We start from the raw sequence: 20,248 nt of genomic DNA, 5'->3' as shown, positions 1-20,248 counted from the left end.
GCTTAATTCCATTAAAAAAAAAAATGAAAAAATTAAATGTTTATAGGCCGTTTCTTTTTACAGCATGTGTTCTGAGGCTAAACTCGCTATTTCACTGGAAAATTCAGTTTAACCTGGAACTCTGATTTGGTTTACTTATTCTTTTGACCCCTTCTGAAGTCATAGCAACAATCAGTAGCACTGCAGTTTCAGTTTCTCAAGAAACCAGTTAAAGCACAGACTGCCAGGGACTGATGATTTGCATTTACTTTATTCAGTTTAGCTGTTCTGAGAAGATTCCTTTTCATGTTAACAGACATCAGAGGTCCTTGATTTATCTGAAACCCACTAAAAATACTCCTTTAAATTCAGACAGCACTGCTGCAAACATGACCTCCTCTGTGTTTCTGATACTATCACCAACAAAATAGATATTACAGGCTATTCTTCCCAGGCTCTCAGCTCTGAGCTGTACTACTAGAACATCATCAACTCTATTTATGTATGGTTCATGTTCCCTGTTCCATCCCATGGGAAAATTATTAATGATGTTGACAATCCTGGAATCAAAAAATAAAGTGCTTTTCTTGATACAAATATACACAAGGTGACAAGCCTTGCCTCAGTGGCATCAGTGCTTGTGAGCCGCTGTCTCCAAAATAATGAGCTGTCAAAGCTTCATTGCAATTTGCATTTGTGTTAGTAGTGAAGAAATCCAGTGTTTTTTTCTCCTTGCTGAATGATGGTTTTAAATTGTTACTTTTGCTTACCGAGTGTGAAAATCTACTGAAATGACAGTGAAGTGGGAAAAGTAAACAGCGTTTTGTTGGGTTACAACAGCACTTGGATTTACTGTTAGTGTATATTAACAGTTAAATCACAGATATAAAATGAAAAAAGTGTGTCACACTTTACTCTGTGTGACCTCCCTTGAAACCAACACACTCCTGCACCTCCAGAATAACCCGTTGCCTGTGGGAGAACAAGTGTAGTACCACATCTTGTGATGGCTGTTGTCTTGTCATGTCATGGAGAAAGACTGTTTACTCTCTTTTTTTTTTTTTTGTTATCTTCAGCATGGTAAAATTTAATGAGAAATAGATTTTTAAATATGCTTCAACAACCACAAAACTTTTGAAAACACAGTCTAGGTATCTTACCTGACTGTAGCTGCCCATCTGCGATGCTGTGGATTTCCTCTCATGTTACACATCTGAAATATTACTATCATCAAATACTACAGAGACAACAGGCAGTATTACTGAGGTATATTTAATTTCTGGATCTTTACCTTCTCTTTCATTTTAAGCATTGCTTTTTGGCATGTTAGAGAAGATTTGCTTCAAGCTCAACATGTTTTTCAATTACAGTGAACATTTGCCTGTTACAAATTTCTGCATGAAGAAATGACAATAACATTCAGCAGCAGTACAAGACATGGCGTATATGTGTTCCTGTCCTGCTGTAGTGTGGAAAATGAGACTTTACTAAACATTACTACCTTAAGACCACCCTGATAAAAGATTTGAATGCTGAGGAGAAGCAGTATGACACACCATTTAGTGAATACTGGGTTTGTTATGTTTGCCACTGTCTTCACATGCACACAATGCAAAATGCTCTCCAAGGGCAAACAAATTTTGTTTGTACCTGCAGGTACTCCCAAGGGCATGCTGCAGTGGTTCTGTGGGAGGGAAGATGCTCTGTACAAGCATCAGTAGGAGGGGTGGCCCCAGGTGTGCCTATTCAGAAGCAGGGTAAGAAATCAGTCTTCTTTTGTTTAGAAATCTGCACCCTGGGCCTATCAGCAAAATCTGTCTTGTCTACAATGATGTCATTTACAACTGCTTCCTGGCCAGTCAGTAGAAGAGGCCAGTCTGCAGCTCCAGGTCTATAGAGACAGGTCTGTGGTGTGTTCATTTCATGTCAGTGCTGGAATGGGACTGTGAGCAACACAAAATCCCTGCCTGCAAGAGAGACTGCTGAGGCCAACAAGTCCAGGGACTCCTGGGTCCAATACGCTCTGGGAGATCCTGTAACTCTAGGAAGTATTCAAGGCAAGGCTGCTGAAGCACTGCTTCCAGTGTTAGCCTAAAAATGGTATGTATTTAGTGAAAGCATGAAAAAAATAGTGCTCAGAAAGATGTCAGACCCTCCAAGACAATACTGAAAGACCAACACCTGCTGGCCTTGGATTAAGACTGAGTTGTTTTTTAAAACCACAGGTCCTTGAAAAGGAATTTTTTTAGCACAATCTGAAGGAAAAACAGAGTCTGTTCAGCACAGGTGCAGTGCCAGGCATTGGTTTCACTGTCACTGAAGACAATGCCAGTTAAAGTCTGACTTAAGTCCTGATTTGGACAGGCTGATCCACTGGACTCCCTGCTGAGAACAATTTGAAAGTTAAACAGGAGCTTTGAAGTCTGTGGAAAGCAGCAATGAAATCTAACACTGTGCTGCATGTGTTGAACACATCTTGTGAACTCAGGCAGCTTTGGCTGAACTTAGACACCTGTCTGAGATGGAAGATAAAATAATGCTAAGAGTCAGAGCAAATCCTGGGTTCAGGATTTGGCCCTCGGGGAGCTTTGGCTGCTGACTCCAGCATCATTGTGACTGCAGCTGCAAGGCTGGTAGATGTAACAGCAAACTCAGATGCTACTGGTACCACCAATAACTGAATTCAGCAGCACTGATTACCCCTGAGCTTCTGCTTAAATCTAGAGAAACCTGAGTTACACTGGTTTTGCTGAGGTAGAGAAGCCTAGCTGAATTAAAGGTGCTACAAATGAGCAACAAAGGAGAGGACAGTTTGACAAGGAGTGACAGGAGGAGGGGCAGCAGCTTCAAAATACCAGAGGGCAGGGTTAAATGGGATATTGGGAAGAAATCCTTGACTGTGAGGATGAGGAAGCCCTGGCACAGGTTGCCCAGAGAGGCTGTGGCTGCCCCATCCCTGGAGGTGCTCAAGGCTGGATGAGGCTTGGAGCAACCTGGTCTGGTGGAAGGTGTCCCTGCCCATGGCAGGGGGTGTAATGAGATCATCTTTAAGGTCCCTTCTGACCCAAACCATGCTGTCATTCAGACCAGCATACAGCAGTCATCTCTTCAGTTACAGACTAGGAGCTACCTAACTCAGACTTCTCCTACCTCTTCTGTCACAATTCAAACACACAAAAACTGAAAAAAACCCCAAGCCCGCAGAAATGAGATCCAGGCTGTTGCCTATATTTGGTTTTGCAAAGCAAATTCAACTGGCAATATTTTCTCTAATTACATTTTGAGAGCAAAGTTGAGCTACCTCTTTTTATATAATATTTATCCTGTACTTAAAAGGCAGCTTGTACCATTTTACTTATTACTTCCCTTGCACAGACTTTACAGAATAGAGCATTTTCTTCTAGCACTTTCACTTGAATATGATTTCTGGCATCAAACACATGATTTCAAAGTACTGGACCTATTTCCTTTCTCCAGAGTGTGTAACACTAAGTTGCCACCTTTGTATGATAGAAAGTTTAGCTCCTGATGCTACTTCTACGTGTGCCTAAGACTTTTGTCAAACACAAAGAATTCAGTTTCTGCTATTTTAGCTACACATTCAAACAAACAGGATCGGCTGCAATTTCCACTACTTTAGGAGGAGTTAGGAAACTCGAATTAGCAAAAATCTAATCTAGTGTCAATGTATGAACTGCAAGTGAAACAACTACAGAAAATCTGGGGTCTTTAGCTCAGCTCGATGCAAAGTCAAGTTACATTGAACAACTTCCCTGAGAAGTGTCACCTGATGAACAACCTGCAGTGCCCACACACAGACCACAGCATTAAGACCAATAACAAACACTCTGAAAGCCGGGGTGTTTTTTGTTTTGTTTTGTTTTGTTTTTGTTTTGTTTTTTGGGGTTTTTTTTCCCCCCCATTAGCAACCTTCTCTTGACATGCAAAGCGTGTCCTGGACCCCACTTCTGCTCTTGGCTCTACAGCTTATCGCAGTGACTGACTTCGGACTAACAACTTCGCTTGTGCTGCCGAGCTCTTCTCTGCCTGTGCACAGAGAGGATGCTTGCCCCCAGCGACTCCGGGGCTAAAGCGAAACGGGATGCCGAAGGAGGGAGGGACCGAAGAGCGACGCCGGCGGCCCGGGGTCCGAGCGCTTCTCCCTCGGTCAGAGTCCTCCCGCCGCGACCCCTGCCCGGCTCCGACGCCCGTCCCCCGATCCTTCCCTGCAGCGCCCCCGGGGCGCTTCCCTGCCCGCCCTTCCTCCCTGTGCCACCGCCGCCTTACCAGGCTCCGCCGGGGGAACTCGCCCAGCACGATGCTGACCACCGGGATGCGCAGCGCCGCCGAGATGAAGTCCAGCTCCAGCATCTCCCCACGGCTCTGCGGGAAGGCGAGGATGGCGGAGACCCCCTGCACCACTACGGTGTGGCAAAGACTCTGCAGGAAGGAGACGGGATCGTTGCTCCAGGAGGCGCTAGCTGAAGAGAAGGGGAAGAGGGGCAGGTCGCCCAGCCCCGCCTCGATCGCCATCACCACCTCCAGGGACAGGTTGTAGGGCAGCAGCCCGGACACGCCGTTCAGGTTGGCCACGGCCAGCAGCAGCGCGTCTCGCGGCGAGGGGGGCGGCCGCCGCTGTCCCCCGCCGCCGCCCCCCCGCCGGCCCCGCGGCTCCTCGGGGCGCCCGCCCCAAGCCTCTCCGAGCCAGGCGGCGGCGGCGGCGGGGGCGGCCCGCGGCTGCAGGTGGGTGGCCCCCACTCGCACCGTGTGCCCGATACGCCGCAGGATCTGGCAGGGCTGCGGGTGGGACACGGAGCCGGGCACCGCCGCCAGCACCAGGGCGCAGGGCGGCAGCAGCAGCAGGCACGCCCGGCCCAGGACCCCGCGCACCCCAGGCCGGCACATGGCCGGCAGCCCCCCGCCGCCTCCCCCGCTCCCGCCACCCGCATCGAGCGCCCCGCGGGCAGGCGACAGCGGCATCAGCCGCGGTGGGCGAGCCCCGCGCAGACGCCCCCTCCGCCGCCCATGGGGCCGCCGCCGCCGCCTCGCCCCCGCCCCGGGGCTGCGGGGAGGCTCAGCCCCCGGACCGCCCCCCTCGGTTCAGCGGGGCCGGGGCCGCACCGGCCCCTGCGACCCCGCTGCTCGTCCCGCCCGGGACTCGCTCCGCCCGGATACCCAGCCAGGAGCGGGATGCTGCCCTGCCCGGCTGCCCCTGCCCGGCCGCTCCGCCGCAACCCGGGCTCCGGCGGGGCTCTACACGGCTCCGTTCCCTGCTCCCAGCCCGCCGGATGCGCCTCTGCCCCGCTCCCCGCCGCCGCTCCGCGCTCCCGGCTCCGCTCCCCGCCTCGCAGCGTCTCCGCCCTGCAATCCCGGCCCGGCTGCCTGCGCCAGCCCCCTCTCCTCGTCCCCTCGCAGCCCTCGGAGCGCTCCCCGCCGGCTCCGGAGCCGGGCAAAGTTGTCGGTGCGGCTGCGGGCGGTCGCTGGGCTGCGCTGCGCTCCCGCCGGGAGGGACGGCCAGCGCCGGCCCCGCTCGGCTCCTCCCCGGGCCCCGGGAATCGCTCCCGCGGGCCGCCCAGGGGAGGCAGGGGTTCGGGGGGACCCCCCCTTTGCACTGCCGGGGGAGCGTCCCGGGACAGCCCCGACGGAGCCTTCCGTCCGGTGCTGCCCCGGGGCACCTCCTCACCGCGCCCGAGCAGCGGAACAGTTTTCCGTGTCCCGAGAGCTGCGAGCCGAAGGTGGGGCTTCTGTAGCTCATCGGATGGCCGGGAAGTCGCGTCTGCCGCTGCCGCTTGTTGTGGAAAGCAGCCCGATGTCTTCCTATGCGGTGTTGCTTCAAACGCAACCCTTTTCCGACACGTGGGACCTGAGATCCTGATTCCTCAAGCCTGGGCCGCTGCCTAACAGGACAAGAGTGTTCTGTTCTAAAAGCCGTAAGGGAAAACAGGGCAGAGCTGAGATGGGCATTTGTGTGCGTGTCTGGATGGACCAGGGGAAATCCCCGTCCTTATCTTAGGTTTGCTAGTTGGGTTTAAACCTGAGCTGTCGGAGCTGTGTTGAGCCCGGTCTGAGACTCTAATAATATGATTAGGGCATTGACACGCTCCACGTTATTTGGTGGATAGCCAGAATCTCAGAGGAAATCTCAGAATCTCTGCAGCCACGCTGGCTATCGTGGGAGAATCATCTCACGGGTCTCCCCGGCCAAGAGGTGGAGGCTGCCTGCTTGAGTACACCTGGGTGTATTCTGTGCCCAGTGGGACTCCTGTCATCCTTCCCTCCTTGACTGAGTCCTGAGTGCAGTGCAGAGTCCTGCTCTCCTGCATGGAAGGATAGTTTGACACATGCACTCCTAGAGTGTTTAGAAGTCTTTTGGTAACTCATCCAGCTGTTCACCCTTACTTTTAACTTAAGCTCTACTCTGAATGTTAGCCTTCTTTCCCTTTTCTTTGAGGTTTATCTTCAGAGATGTTTATGACAAAAAGGAAAATCATGGAATCACAGAATGGCTGGGGTTTTAAAGGACCTTTAAAGGCCATTTACTCCAACCCTCCTGGCATTAAGTGGAACATCTTCAAGTAAATCAGGTTGCTCAAAGCCCTGTTCATCCTGATCTTGACTGTTCCCAGGGATGGGGCAGTCACTGCATCTCTGGATGACCTCTGACAATGTTTTATCACCCTTGCTGAAAAAAACTTTGCTTACATCCCTTGTTTTTTCTTCCATTGCTATGCACATAATCTGCGTAGAAATAAACACTTCCCATCATGCTGCATAAAAGAGGAGGTCAGTGCCTCCCAAAAGGTCTGAACTGTGTGTTTTCTGATTTAAATTCATCCTTCCTGTGTGAACGTCACCAGAGGTGTACAAAGTCTTCAAGGCAAGGTCTTACCCAGGTCTTTGGCAGCCATGCTGCAGTTTCTCTGTCTTGTCTGTCCTTTTCTCCTGCCTGCTGTTACCTTCCCAGTGTCCTGCAAACCTAGAGTTTCTCTCATGCTGCTCTAAATTGGAACAAGGTTGCAAAATTGGTTCCCATCATGGAAAACTACAGATGGCAGAGCGGTGGTCTGCAGGCCAAGGCCGCACCATTTTCTGTGTGTACAGGTGAGTAGCATGAGCACGAACGGTATATCTAAGACTTAGCAACAATTTCCTATTTCCTCTTTTCTTCTTCCTTTTTTTTTCTAGTCTAGTAATCACATTTTTATTTCTTGTCTGATCAGCCCGGCTCCTTCCTGTCACTTTTCCTCACTTTCTTTGAAGGAGTAGATTGTGTTAACGCAGGTGTTCCAAGCCTGCTCTGTTAGCAGTAAGGAATTACTGCTGGGAGAAGTGGCTTTGGATGTAGTAAATCTCACACAGTGCAGAGACAACTTTTTCGCTGAACCACAGGAGTTACCTTTCAGGTAGTGAGAAAGGGATCACTTGAGATTTGTACAGCTACAGAGGTATTGTCTTTATCTGCATCCTTTTTGTCAGGTTTGGAAAAAAAACTGGTAAGCACATAAATTTTCCGCTCTGTGGTTTGATAATTGCTAGTTTTCATGTAGGAATTATTTCTATAAGAAATGGTGACTCTTCTGTGTCTTAACACACAGCCCTAAATTGTCATTCATTTAAAGCTTCATTATAGAAGCAAATATTTTTCTGGCTTTTGGGCACAGGAGACACTAATTTAAAAAAGCAAGTGCTTCAGGAAACATAATTAACCTTATTCTTGAAAGAGCTCTGAAAATTACACTGGAAATCAATTAATAAAGTGAAATAATTCAATATCTACTTTTTTTTTTTTCCTTGTTTGCTTGTGATTTTCCTGAGTTTTTAATTTGTTTATGTTTGGTTTTGTTTTGTTTTACTGGGGTTTTTGTTTTCTTGTTTGTTTTTCATTTGTGGATAATTTATGACCAGATTGCAATGTGATATTTTTTGTCATCAGTGCTGCTCTGAGAATTATGGCTGTAAGGAATTCCTGCTCTGAACTCAGTTTTGAGCAAGTCATAGCAAGTGGTCACTGTTAGAAACCTGAACTGTACAGAATGGTCAAACTTTCATTTGTAATACTTTTGACTCAAATGGCTCTACATCTTGAAAGTATCTTTTCAGCTTGATTATTTATAGCAATAAATAAATTATGAATTTCTCTTCTCTGAAATTTGTGTTTATTTTTACTCTTTGCTCAAATATTTCTGTTAATAAAGTTCTCTGCAATATCCATGATATAACAAAATGCGTGAACACAGGCTTTGCTTTTAAGAAGACATTAAGTAGTCCTTAAGTACTGCTCTGTGAGAGGCTGGAATATTGCCAGAAAGTTCCTTAAGAAAGGATATAAATACCACCAAAGTTTATATATTTGGAAAGTTGTGTCATTAATTTTTCTGGGTTTTTTTCATAAATATGCATGTGCAAAAGAGCACAATTATTGTAGTCTAAAAGTACTTGGAGACTGCTATCAGTTGCAGCTTGCTTTTTAGAAATACTGCAGTCCCTCTTGCAGGGCTGAATAAAATACAGAATATAATTTTTGATGGGGTTGTTGACTTTTTTCAGCTTCATGCTAAGGGCTGTCTGCCTTCAACAGTCCTCCCTCCTTCTCCCTTTCTCACAGTGGTTGCTGCCATAGGAATGTCCATTCTGCTCTTTTTTTGTGATAGTTATCCAACTGAAACAAGACCAGGCAGACCCAGGCAAGTGGATGCACCTCCTCTGAGCTGGTTGTCACCCTGCGTAACCACCAGCAGCAGAGCAGTGCTGGTGGCACTGATTGCTGGCGAAGTGTAGCCACACAAGTTATCCATCCTTGATCGGTGTCTGAGCATCACAGTTAGAGCTGGCAAAAGCCCTTCAGCAATGAAAAATACAGCAGGGAAATGTGGTTTAAATCACCACTCGTATTTCTCTTGCTGCTCTTTCCGCTTGCTTGGCTCACTGTCATTTCTTTGAAGTAGGGTTGGTTTAGTTTCTGGGCCGCAGAATATTTGTCCTGTGTGTATCACAGTGACCTTCTACAAGGCTTGTTTCCTCTGAGCAACTGGGCTTGTTTGGAAATTGGTTATCACAGTCCTTCTGTCCAGCTCTGTGTTGTTCTGCTCCCATTGCTGAAAAAAACCCAAGGCCTTGCAAAGTATGATATTATTAAATTCATGTACATCTGCCCCTTTTTTAAGTTGCTCATGCCTTCTAAAAGGCCCAAGTCAGGAGCTGAGATGCAGGATGCCTCACACTGTCTCTTTAGCCTTGGAGTGGGTGAGAGACTTATTTTGGGTCAGCCTGGAACGAGTCCCCCCCAGCCCTTTTCATAACCATGGTTAGAAAATGACACTTAGAGAAAAATAAACTGTTCAGATAAAGTTAATCCTTTCATTTACTAGGAATCGACTGTTTTGTTTCTATTTAGATGCTCCAATTTTTCTAAATGCTGTTTCCAAAATTTCAAAATGCTATGTTTTTGATTTGAATTGCCACTTGAAGGGAAAAAAATATAGTCATCTGGATGTCCCTTGCTTTCTGTCCTCTAGAGTCTTTTACCAGTCAGAAAAAAATGAATTTGCAAACACTTCCAGATACTTAAAACTGCTTTAAGGATGTTGAGTTTATGTTTGAAAACCTTCTCTTTGCTGTGGTGGATCTTCAGTGCACTGGCTGCTCCAGAGTTACTGTGTGATGGATGGTGATCCCTGAAGGAGTCAGGGAAGGGCCAAGGCTTATTGTGTGCAGCATATGCTGTGTTCATTCTGTGTTATCTTTGCAGATGGAGATCTGCATGGCTGACAACAGCTGAGATGACTGTGAGGGGAGGTTCTGTGAAGATAAGATGTGAGGAACAAGGTCATGTGACTGAAAATTTGAAGGACAGCACAGCCAAAAAGTTTTGCCTGTATTTTTGAAGTTCACTTCCGAGGACATGCTAATAAGCTTAATTAGGCATGTGCTAACACATACAATGACTGTATGACTCAACTGTCCACCTTGATCCTGCTGTTTGTAAGAGGGGGGAGGAGGTTAAGTTTGGGTGGCATATCAGGAGGGTAGAAATTTCACCTGGGTAGGAGGAAGACCCAAAAAAACAGATGGAGACAGATGACTGGTTACTCTGCTCTCCCTTCTCTCAGGGAAGGACACCTTCTTGGTAACCTTCTGTGTAGGATTACTATTACTAAGGTTAACACAATATTTTTTATTATTTTTTATTAGAGTTTACTCAAAGCTGCTGTGTTCATGGCAATTCTGAATCTCTTATTTCTGTTCTTTCAATAGACTGCACTACTTGTGACTGTGATTGGGACTGTTCCTACTGAATGTGACTAGGCTCATGGTGCTGAATTGGTTCTTCAGTTCTTCAGAACTGAAGCCCAGGCACACCCAACCCCTCTGATGTGCAAGACAGTATATTTTATGCCACAATTCTTACACTTAACACTTAATGCCTGCAAATATCCTTCTGTGGGCAGTCCTGGTGTCACATCCAAAAAACTACTTTGCAGTCAAATAGATTTTCATCAGTGAAGGCTGTGTGCTACTTTACTGCCTCACAAGAGAGCCTGAGACAGTTCTTGCTACCTGAAAAAAACTTCCACTTTGTTTCTTTTGACAGTATAAATCCAGACAGACTGATCCTGTCAGAGGATGCTCAAGGAGTGAGTGAGGAAAACAGGCAGTCAACCACTTTGTGGTCCTTTTTGGATAGAACAGCAGCAGGAGACCTTGTAACACTGACAGGAAGGGGCACAGAGCCCACCACCCTCTCTGGGTTTGGTAGTCTCCTCCCTAAAAATGCTATCACGGGAAGACCTCAATACATTCCAAGTACCTATAAATAGAAAAAAAAAAAGAAAAAAAAAGAAAAAAAGTCACTGGTAGTCAGTCACAGCTTCTTTCTACCACTGTGGCTGACTAAATGTGCCTAAAGGAGACACAAATGTACTCTGTGAGCCTTGTTTCCACTGCCAGAATGAGGGAGGAAGTGTTCAGCTGCATGTGACAGGCTTGTTCTGTCAGTGTGAGTGATCCAGTCGATTGTTTTTATTGCTCCCCATATGAGGTAGCAGTGTATATTTTTCTAAACAAGTAGCTGTAAAACCCTCTTGAGATCCCCAGCTACTGTGTATTTTGTTCATGCCATGTGTTTTGAGTTTTACACTTAGTCATATTTTCCTCCTTGCCAGTCATTCTTAATACTCCTTGTTGTTTTCATTGTGGGGGTACATTAATCCTGAGCAGAGGGACAGCTGGAAGAGAAGCCACTGTAGTGACTTGTTTTATTGGTAAGGATCTGGTTTAGTTCTCTACTATGGTTTAGTTTGATCCTTCATGTGAAGTTACTGTCAGTGCCTTTTGTTATTTTTATTTTTAAATCTATTCCATTATGTCATATCTTCTGTCTTGTTTATTCATATGACAGTAATAGAAACAGCTCCAATAGATAGGATTGGTCACAGCACTGTTTACAGCATCATGATGGATGACACAGAGAGCCTTTAGAAGGTTGTGGTCTTAGGCAGATGGTGATCTGGGAATCCAGGAGCTGCTTGGATATAAAAAGGCTCTCTCTTAGGTCTTGAACTCTTGTGGAACCAACTGTACAGGAAAGAGCTGTCTGGATGTTCCAGACCTGAAGGTACAGAAAAGATCAGGCCAGAGCCCAGACAAAAAAGAACCAGCTTTATGCCAGAAAGGTGCTATCCCAGTATCCACAGTGAGTTGTTGAAGAAAAGTCATCCCCACTGCTCATACACTGCGCTGGCACACCCTGACCCAGAGCATGGAACTTGTTCATGGAGTGGTGTGCTTGTGTGTGTCTTTTGCTGTGAATACGCTGATTTTTTCACCTGAATGTTTTTTACCAGGCAGGCTCACAAAAAAAATTGCTTTTCCAATTTTTGTTCCACTGGGAGATTCCCTATTATGGCCCTGCTCAGGGCATCCTTCATGAAAACATGATGCCATTCTGTAAGACCAGACTTTATTTAATGCAACTTTCCCTGTATGTTTTTGCTTCTTTATTCCAAGCTGACATTTTAGTGCTTGTGAAAATTCAGGGAGGTGGGAAGAGGAAAAATAAAACCAAAATCTGTTTGAAGACAGTGTCAAAATTGTTACCAGCATCAATGTCATTTGAGTAGTGAGGTCAGACAGACAACTCACAAAGCAAACACAGTTTTGAAAAAATATCAATACTGTTTCGCTGGCATCGTGTGCCTCTGCAGTATCTCTCCCCCCTGCCCCAAATTCTGCAGCAAATATAAAATTATTACAGGCTGTGTGCAACCCTTGCACTGCTTTAGTTGGCTCCAAAAGGCCACTTGGTATAAACACTCAATAAAGATGAAAAAAGACTGTTTAACTTTCAGGGAAAGGCTTCAATTTTCATAAGGTTAGGAGGGCACCCCACTGCTGCATCACTCTGGCAGGATCACAAGTTTCTTACTGTTCATCCCCTCCTGCTCCCTCTTGCTTAGTGGTGGGGGTAAAAGGATGTAACAGGGGGAAGAGTACGAAATCACAGGGGTTTATCAGAGTTGAATTATAAGAATGGTGGAAAAAAAAAACAAAATAGGAAAAGACTGAACAAGCAAGCTAAGGGAAAGGCCACAACAGCATGTATATAAGAAATAATTCACCCAATTTGTCCAGCTAAGCAGTTCTGTCAAGTTTACTGAGGGCTGCAAAATTGGCAAATTGCCTCATCTCCTCTGCCCTTACAGAGGCAACATAGGCTTAACCCTTCTCTTTGCTGCTTCAGAAACTGACTTTGTAAACCCTTCCTCAAATCAGATGGGGTGACCTTACCCAAATTACTGGCTTTAATGAGGATTTCTGGTACAAGCAAAATGGATTTGGGCAGCAGTCAGCTGCATTCTTGAAAGCCTGTGGGCTCACTCATGCCTCTGGGCACTGTCTGGAGCTGCAGAGCAGAAAATGCAGCTTGCCAGGGCTGCCACCCTGAAAGAAATGTGAGTACCTGTGAGGATTCAAACCTTGTACAGACCTCCTTCCCAGCCTCCCAACAGCAGAAAATACCTCCTTGAACCCAGTGTGTCCATTCCAGCCTCCAGACAGGTGTGGTACCCACACCTGTGGATTGAGTCCTATACAGTTGTAATATTGAGGAGCAGGCTGCTGATCTCTCTGACAACTTGGTTTTTCTGCTGTGGTCTAGATTACAACTAAATTCCCTTAAAACTGGTATCAGGAAAACATGCGTGACAAAGAAAATGTCTTAGAAGGGCAAATAATTCTGAAGCGTGGTAAGATTAGGTTCACATAGGAGATTACACTGGCAGAAGGAAAATGTTTGTAAAATGCTGACACACGAGATAAAGTACAAGTGAGAATGGCACTCACCCAGGGTTGTGGTTTTAGGAGGAAACAGATGAACTGGATATGTGGCTTTTTTTCCAGGGAGCCTTTAAATAATGTGATGTTGGAAGATCTCCTGGTAAGGTGGTGCAGGAGAAGCAATAATAATAATAATAATGTCCAACCAGACACGTACATATGACAAATGGTTTTTGTCATACTCCAGAAGCAACCTTAGAACTGAAGAATTTTTTTACACAATCTGCCCAATGAAAATGAAGCCTGATCTATATGAAGTCTGTTTTGGAAAACGAAAGTCCCCTTTAACAGCACACTCACAGAATTCCCAAGTACAAATGCTGGTGTCAAATTATTCCCATTGTGCAAGTGTGCTCTCTTGGACCAAGCTTATGTATTTTTACATGCTGGATTTTTACATGGTACTGTGTTGTGGTTTTAAACCAATAACTAAGAAAATGACTCATTTCTTGCTGTGAGATATGGATTAGAACAAGAGCAAAACAGGTATAAAACTTAAAAGGGAAAAAAGAAGAAAGTTTATTGACAAACTACAGTAATAAGAACGCCAGAACAAACTTCCAGAAAAAACCTTTTCATCCCCTATCTACCCACTATTCCCTTGTTCACATGACAACAGAGACAAAAACTTTGGAACTTTGGTGGTTAAAACAGTCCCAATTCTTGCTACAGTCTTTTCACCAGTCTTTGTAGAGAAACAGAAGTTTCTTCCTGTTAATTTATGGAGTTTCTCACAAGAAAACTATTCGTGTTATAGTTTTCCATTGCCCTAATGTTAGCTGCTCAGAGCTGCTATTATTAGAGTTCACTCCTCCCATTTTCACATCACTCTGAAGTATGCATGGGCCATGAGTCTAGAGATAGCATTTTTAAGGATAAGTTATTCAAAGGCAAAAAAGTCTTCTTCATCTGTTTTTGTGAGCTTCACTAGAAAACAGTTTTCTCATTGCCTCTCAAGGCTTCAAATCTCCCAGCACTTCACTATACCATAATTACTCTACTTTTTACTCAAATTTACACTTTGAAAACTTTATTCCTCCCTATATACTGTCATGAATTAAAGGAGTGTTTTCAAGACCTTAATGTCCATTTCCATAGTTTTAACAGAAAGATATTTCAGCTTAATTAAAGCATCTTCTTAATTCTCTACCTTTCCTGAAGCTTCTTTTCTTTCCTGTCACTGGTAGTTTATAAAGTCTCTTTTCATGTTGATCTCTCTTTCTCTCTCTCTGGATAAAAAGATTAATCCGCAAGTCTCATCTGGGTAATGAAAGAGTTAAACTCTTGCCCAGACTTTTGTAGATGGTTCGGAGATCTCTGCCGAACAGGAGCTGGAGCTGTCTGTGATGGAAAGTTCCTCATGGCTGCTCTAGAGCGTGTAGTCGCTGCTCCAACCCGCTGCAAGTCCAGGGCCTCTCTCTTTCTTCACTCGGCAGTTTCTAGTGAATTAGTTACAGCAAAACCTGCAGCCGAGCCAGAGATGGGCTCGGCCCGGCCCAGGCCCGAGGAAAACCTTCCCCAGGCCCCCCCATCTCCTGGCCTGGAGACGGGGCAGGCCCGGCCCCATCCCCGCCCGGCCGCATGGCCTGGGCAGGGACGGGAGGCCTGGAGCTCCGGACCCTCCACAGCCAGGAAACAAAGAGAACCCAGAGAGCTCTGCTTTTACATTTTAAGGTAGGGTTCACAAGTTGATCCCACTTTTCAATGGCCTAAACTGCTGTCAATTCTCAGCAATGACCGATAATTGGTCAGGAGAAAAGACTCCAAGCACTTCCCAGCAACTCCAACTCCCTTAAAGGTAAAGTAACTCCATGACATGCTGGATAGCAGAGGATAGGTATATCATGTGTAAAGAAAGAATAGAAACAACTCAGGCTTTATGATGTAATCCTGGGCTTTGAAATTGTGATGGTGCTTTCCAGCTCTGTTACACACTCCTTTCTGTCTGTTACACAGTCTTTTCTGAGTTTCCATTTCTTGCTGTTAAACACAGAGTGCAGCACTCCTCTGGCCCATCACAGAGTGTCACTGGGGATTAAACACCTCTGAGAAAACAGAACACCAGAGAACCTTGAATCAAACATCCTCTTGGCAAGTTGCTTTAAGTTTCTGAGAACTCTGTGATGAAGAGGAAGTCAAGGTTTTTCCCTCTTGTTTGCAAACCTGGAGAAAAGCTAAATGTCAGCTGTAACTCTTATAGATGGCAATGCTAATGTGTGAATCTCTTGAGAAACCCCCAAAGCATCAGAAATGAAGACATAATAATAACACATTTAGCTTACGTTTTTGTGTGTGTTTGTCAGACGCTTTGGGTATTCCTATCCCTTGACAAAAAGCTATGGAAAAAACCTGCATTTTTTTCTTTTTATTAGAGGTACTGAATAGGAAGACAAAGCAGTCCCTGCTTCCTGCAGGGAGATTGAACCACATGACATTTAAAGGTCTTTTCCAACCCAAACTAATCTGTGATTCTCTAGATATTAAATAAGGCTCTTGAATGAGCTCACCTTTTTGTCCTCTGTATTTTAAAAGGATTTTTATGTGAGAAGTTGGTTGGGTTGATAAGACCATGGGCAGTTTAGATGCCAGGCCTCCAGAAGAAATCAGTTTTCCTGGTCATTTTCACAGCAGAACAGCTTCTGTAACTGTGCTGAGAGTGAGAGTGGGAATCTGCTACATGCCTCTAGGAATAAAAACCTAGTACCTGAGTTTAGGTACCTCAGGGACCCTGAGTTTAGCTTCTCACTTCTGGAGAAGCCAAATTATGGTCTGTACTTGATGTGTTTTAACTCCATCTAGCAGCTAAGTGCCAAATAGCTACTTGCTCACTCCTTGTCCTGTAGGATGGGAAGGAGAGCAAGAGGAGGGAAAAAACCCCCAACACCTCATGGACTGAGATGAGAGCTATTTAATAACTGAAACCAGGACAGTGTCCACCCCTTATGCATCTTGTAGGTCATGCCAGGTCTCACACTTTCCAATGCACCATTTCTGATCTTTTGATAGATTTTCTCACAACTATCCTTCCCTTTGTCTATGGACTATCCCTATAAAAGTCCATTAAGTTTAATTTTAAAATGCCTGGAATATTTAATTCCTATTCATGTTTATTTTGTCTACTGTAATTAAAATGCTGCCTCTCCAGACTGAAAATCTAAGAGTAAGGTGCAGAATTTGTATAGTAAGAGGATAATCAAGGGCTTATTTTTTCTCCTAGTGGCTCCAGTTTGGTGTTATTCCTTAGTGTAAACTTGTGTTTATAGCACATTTCATGCTATTTTAAACAAAGCAAAATTCCCACTTAGCAGGCTTTTTTCAGATCAGGGAAAGTCTAGCTATGGCAGACTGAATGCAACAACTCGTAATTTTCAGACTGAAAACCAGTCCTAAACACAGTAAATCACTCAAAAAGTGACATATATCTGGGTTTAAATATATGCGGTATGAAGATTACATGAAATTTTTAGCTTTCCAGGCTAAGGGAACACTTTCACAACTCTTATTAGCCACAGCAATGAACTTATACAGATTTCCAATTATTTTTAAAATCCTCCTTTATGCCCAGAACAGTGTGCAGTTTTAGCATGACAATGACATAGGCACAATTAAGAAAGCACAGTAAAAAAAAAAATAACAGTATTTTATTACTTCACTTGGTGTAATTGTTAAATCCTTCTCATCTTCAAAAACCCTCAAATCTACCAGTGCCCATTTATGTGATATTCCCCAAGCACAAAGGTTATGGGTGTCTTGGTTATTTTGGTTTTAAAACTAAAAAAAAAACCACAGGATTTTTTCTGTAGTACAGTACCAAGACTAAATTACAGGAGGCAAGGCTAGGCTGCTTCATGTTTTCTAATTTAAGTTGTACCATAGTGGGCATTTAATTTAGTTCAAAATTAATTTAAAATGTGTGCAGAGAGACTCACAAAACACATTAAAAACCCCAGACCTGGGGTTCTCTTGGCCAGGTTGTGACCCAACAGGTCCCACCACCATGTGGGAGAAGTCGGATTTTGGGTAGTACGTGGGGGTTGCAGGAAGAGTGGAGCATGGAAAGGCAACTAGGACTCACAGTGGGGAAGGTGAATGCAAACATCCCATTAGTGAAGTTCTGAGTCCTCTCCATCTCCACAAATACAGAAATAAAGGAACAGAAAGTGAAAAATATGCCTACAAAGGGCATTTTAAAACTGGCTGTGGGTCTTATTGTAACCAGCATTTCATTTCAGAGATGGAAACATTTCACACAGTCAACCCTCCCCCATGCACTTCTTAGGCTGCTGTTTCTGGCTGAGGCAGCTGTTACAGCAAGAAATAAAAATTATTTTACTCAGGAAGGAAGCTAATAGGCTGAGATTGGCTCAAGTGCTGATAACACCAAGGCAGGGGGGTTTGTTCCCATGTGGGGGATTCACTCAGGAGTTGGCCTTGATGATCCCTGTGGTTCCCATCTAACTCAGAACATTCTGTGATTTAGACCTTCCCCTTAGGAAGCTCAAACAGTCTTTCAGGGCAGGAGAGATGGTGTGTAGTGTATTGGCACGTGCTGAAGTCAGCTCCAATTCCATTGCTGCAGCACTTGTCCAGTTTTTCACAGCTCATTCCTCATCAACATGGTTGGGCTCTGATCCCCAAATCTGGAGCAGCAAAGATGGGCACTGCCAGGTGCCAGGTCTGGTGATAGATGTAAGCTGGTGTAGGAAGCCAGTTCTCACCCAGAATCAACCCCACTGAGGCACACACCAGAATTCACCATCCTTCCCAATTACCCACAAAGTGCTACCAGGTCCTTGAGCAAAATGGATCCCACAGATGGATTTGCCTTTGCCTGAGGCAGGAATAACCCAGGCTGCTTTCCCCAGCATCTTTTTAATGTGTGCTGCAGGAACTTTATCCCTTTCTACATTACATAAAAGTTTTGGTTGGGCAGGAAACCAGAAGAGTCCTTTACTCAGTTTTCATAAAAAGATTCAGACTCCCACTGAAGGCCAAATCCTGCTGAATTTGTGCACTGCTTGCGCCCAGCAAACTGACCCCAGTGGCAGCAGAGTGGAGTGAGGCACTACTCAACAGGAGCAAGCAGTCTGTCAGTGACATTAACAGCTGGCCACCTGGGCATTGGCTCCTAAATTAATGGCAGAAGCATTTTTATAGCTGACAAAGGCTGAAGAGAAAGAAAAATTTTGGAGTCTGTTCAGAATGTAGATCAGATTTAAGTACTCAGGGTCTCCTACCTCAGACTTTTTCTGCAGGCAGCAGGAAACTCCTTGGGAACATCATTCGGGAAGATATTATTTTAGTTGCTGAATTTCAATATGAATGGGAAAGATGTTCTAGATTCTCAGAGGCATTTTTGTGTGGAGGAGGCATCTTCAATTGCAAGCTGAATTGTTTCCCACACACACACACACACAAGTTGTTCATGAACTAAACCTGAATAAATATGTAAGGATGGCAGAAGAGCTATAATATAGCCACACACGTTACTTAAATGTCCCAAAGTCCCCAGCCATTGGAGATATGGATCTTCTTATGGGTCTGTAAGTTGGGAATACATAGCTACTTGGTTTGGCTAGGAGTAGAAGTAAGGGAGAAGACAAATGGCAGGAATTTACCCACTGAACAAATAAAAACAAAAAAAGAAGTATTTGATTAGATAAATGATAAAATCTTATCTACTTAGATAAAATCTCTGTCTAATAAGGAATCATAAGTATTTTGGGGTGGAGAAAAGTGAGCACAGTAAATCCAATATTCAACAGCCATATGACAAACTGATGTGATCTGAGTCTACCAAAAATAGCAGGTAGTTTTTGCAGCTAGTATTTTGAGAAAGCCTTTTTTCAGTTGTATGTAACAGAGTTCTTGTATTCAAACTGAGTAAATTATGTGTATTTTGTCCCCTGAAATTACTTACACATGTAAGTTTATTTGTCTTGTGTTTGCTTTGTTCTGCTGGTATCCTATCAAATTAAGAAGGAAAATTCCATCAGGACACTGTATTCTTTGAATACATTTTTTAAAAGTAAGTATTTCATCAGTTCAGATGTGATCAGTGTCCTAAACCATATTGATTAGCTGGGAACTGCACAATTGTGTCCTATGTTCTTATAATGGGAAGAAGAAGCTAACATTCTCTTAGTCTCCCTAATAAATCCCCACTTGGTTAATTAAATGAATAAATTCTAACCGAAATCTGTGTCTTCCAGTCATAGTTTTGCAATTAATAGAATAAGATATTTATTCTATGTGTGCCTGATGAAACCTACCATGAATTTGAATTCTGTCCATCAGCTACTTACAAGGAGCTGCTTTTGATAGATCGTCAAGCTGAGACTGCATCTGACAAATTTTTGGGGGGAACAACAAATATTCCAGAAAGAAGCATAAGCTGATTGCAGAACGTAAAGGAAACAAGATTCACTAAGGCTGTCATGAGTTATTCACTGATGACTAATAATAATTAAAAACCCTCAGAATTATTTGTCTGGATGTGCTGTCCCTGCCTTGCTAACAACACACAGCTGATAAGGAGCACTGCAATTTTGTCAAGGAGCTAAACCTGTCTACAGGAAGAAGCTGAATCTCTTTAGCCTAATATAGGAATTGTTAGTTAGTTACAATGGTGCCAAACACCTATGGAAACAATCATAATCCAAAACAAACCCGATTCAGACTAAAATACAAATTATTATATGCAGTGCTCCGGACTGGTTTAAATAAGTCCTTTAGGGGAAAAAAAATCACTTTTTTTTTTTTTTTGGAAACAGCGCTATTTGTTCCTTGTTCAATGCTTATGTTCTTCTGTGAGCTAGTGCACAAAACTTGAGGTTGTGATGACAGTGGTCACATTGACAGCATTTTAAAAAAAGACAGAACTACATTTTTAGAAAAAGTTGCATATTGCATTTTCTCTGTGGAAAAAGGTCAA

General features: G+C 44.3%; 2 protein-coding genes across 4 annotated transcripts in view; one reads left to right on the top strand and one right to left on the bottom strand.

Annotated features, from left to right (window-relative positions):
• GRIN3A (glutamate ionotropic receptor NMDA type subunit 3A) overlaps positions 1-5,281 on the bottom strand; it is a 67,480-nt gene extending 62,199 nt beyond the window's left edge. Inside the window, exons 1-2 of one of the 3 annotated variants that reach the window (XM_086868717.1) lie at positions 5,155-5,281; positions 4,267-4,419 (exon numbers count right to left, since the gene is read on the bottom strand). In XM_086868717.1, the coding sequence (XP_086724843.1) occupies positions 4,267-4,350 (84 nt within the window). In that variant the 5' untranslated portion in view covers positions 4,351-4,419; positions 5,155-5,281. Of the gene's footprint in view, positions 1-4,266; positions 4,975-5,154 lie in introns of those variants that run through there. The other 2 variants (XM_086868716.1, XM_086868715.1) reach the window with 2 other exon arrangements.
• A 9,598-nt stretch (positions 5,282-14,879) lies between these two features.
• LOC111941588 (uncharacterized) overlaps positions 14,880-20,248 on the top strand; it is a 106,902-nt gene continuing 101,533 nt past the window's right edge. Inside the window, exon 1 of the mRNA XM_086868771.1 lies at positions 14,880-14,988. The gene's annotated coding sequence lies outside the window, so the exon portion shown is untranslated. The remainder of the gene's footprint in view (positions 14,989-20,248) is intronic.

This window comes from Cyanistes caeruleus, chromosome Z, assembly GCF_971803275.1.
Source record: "Cyanistes caeruleus chromosome Z, bCyaCae1.hap1.1, whole genome shotgun sequence".
NCBI classification, from domain to species: domain Eukaryota; kingdom Metazoa; phylum Chordata; class Aves; order Passeriformes; family Paridae; genus Cyanistes; species Cyanistes caeruleus.
This window is presented reverse-complemented; position numbering and strand designations above follow the sequence as displayed.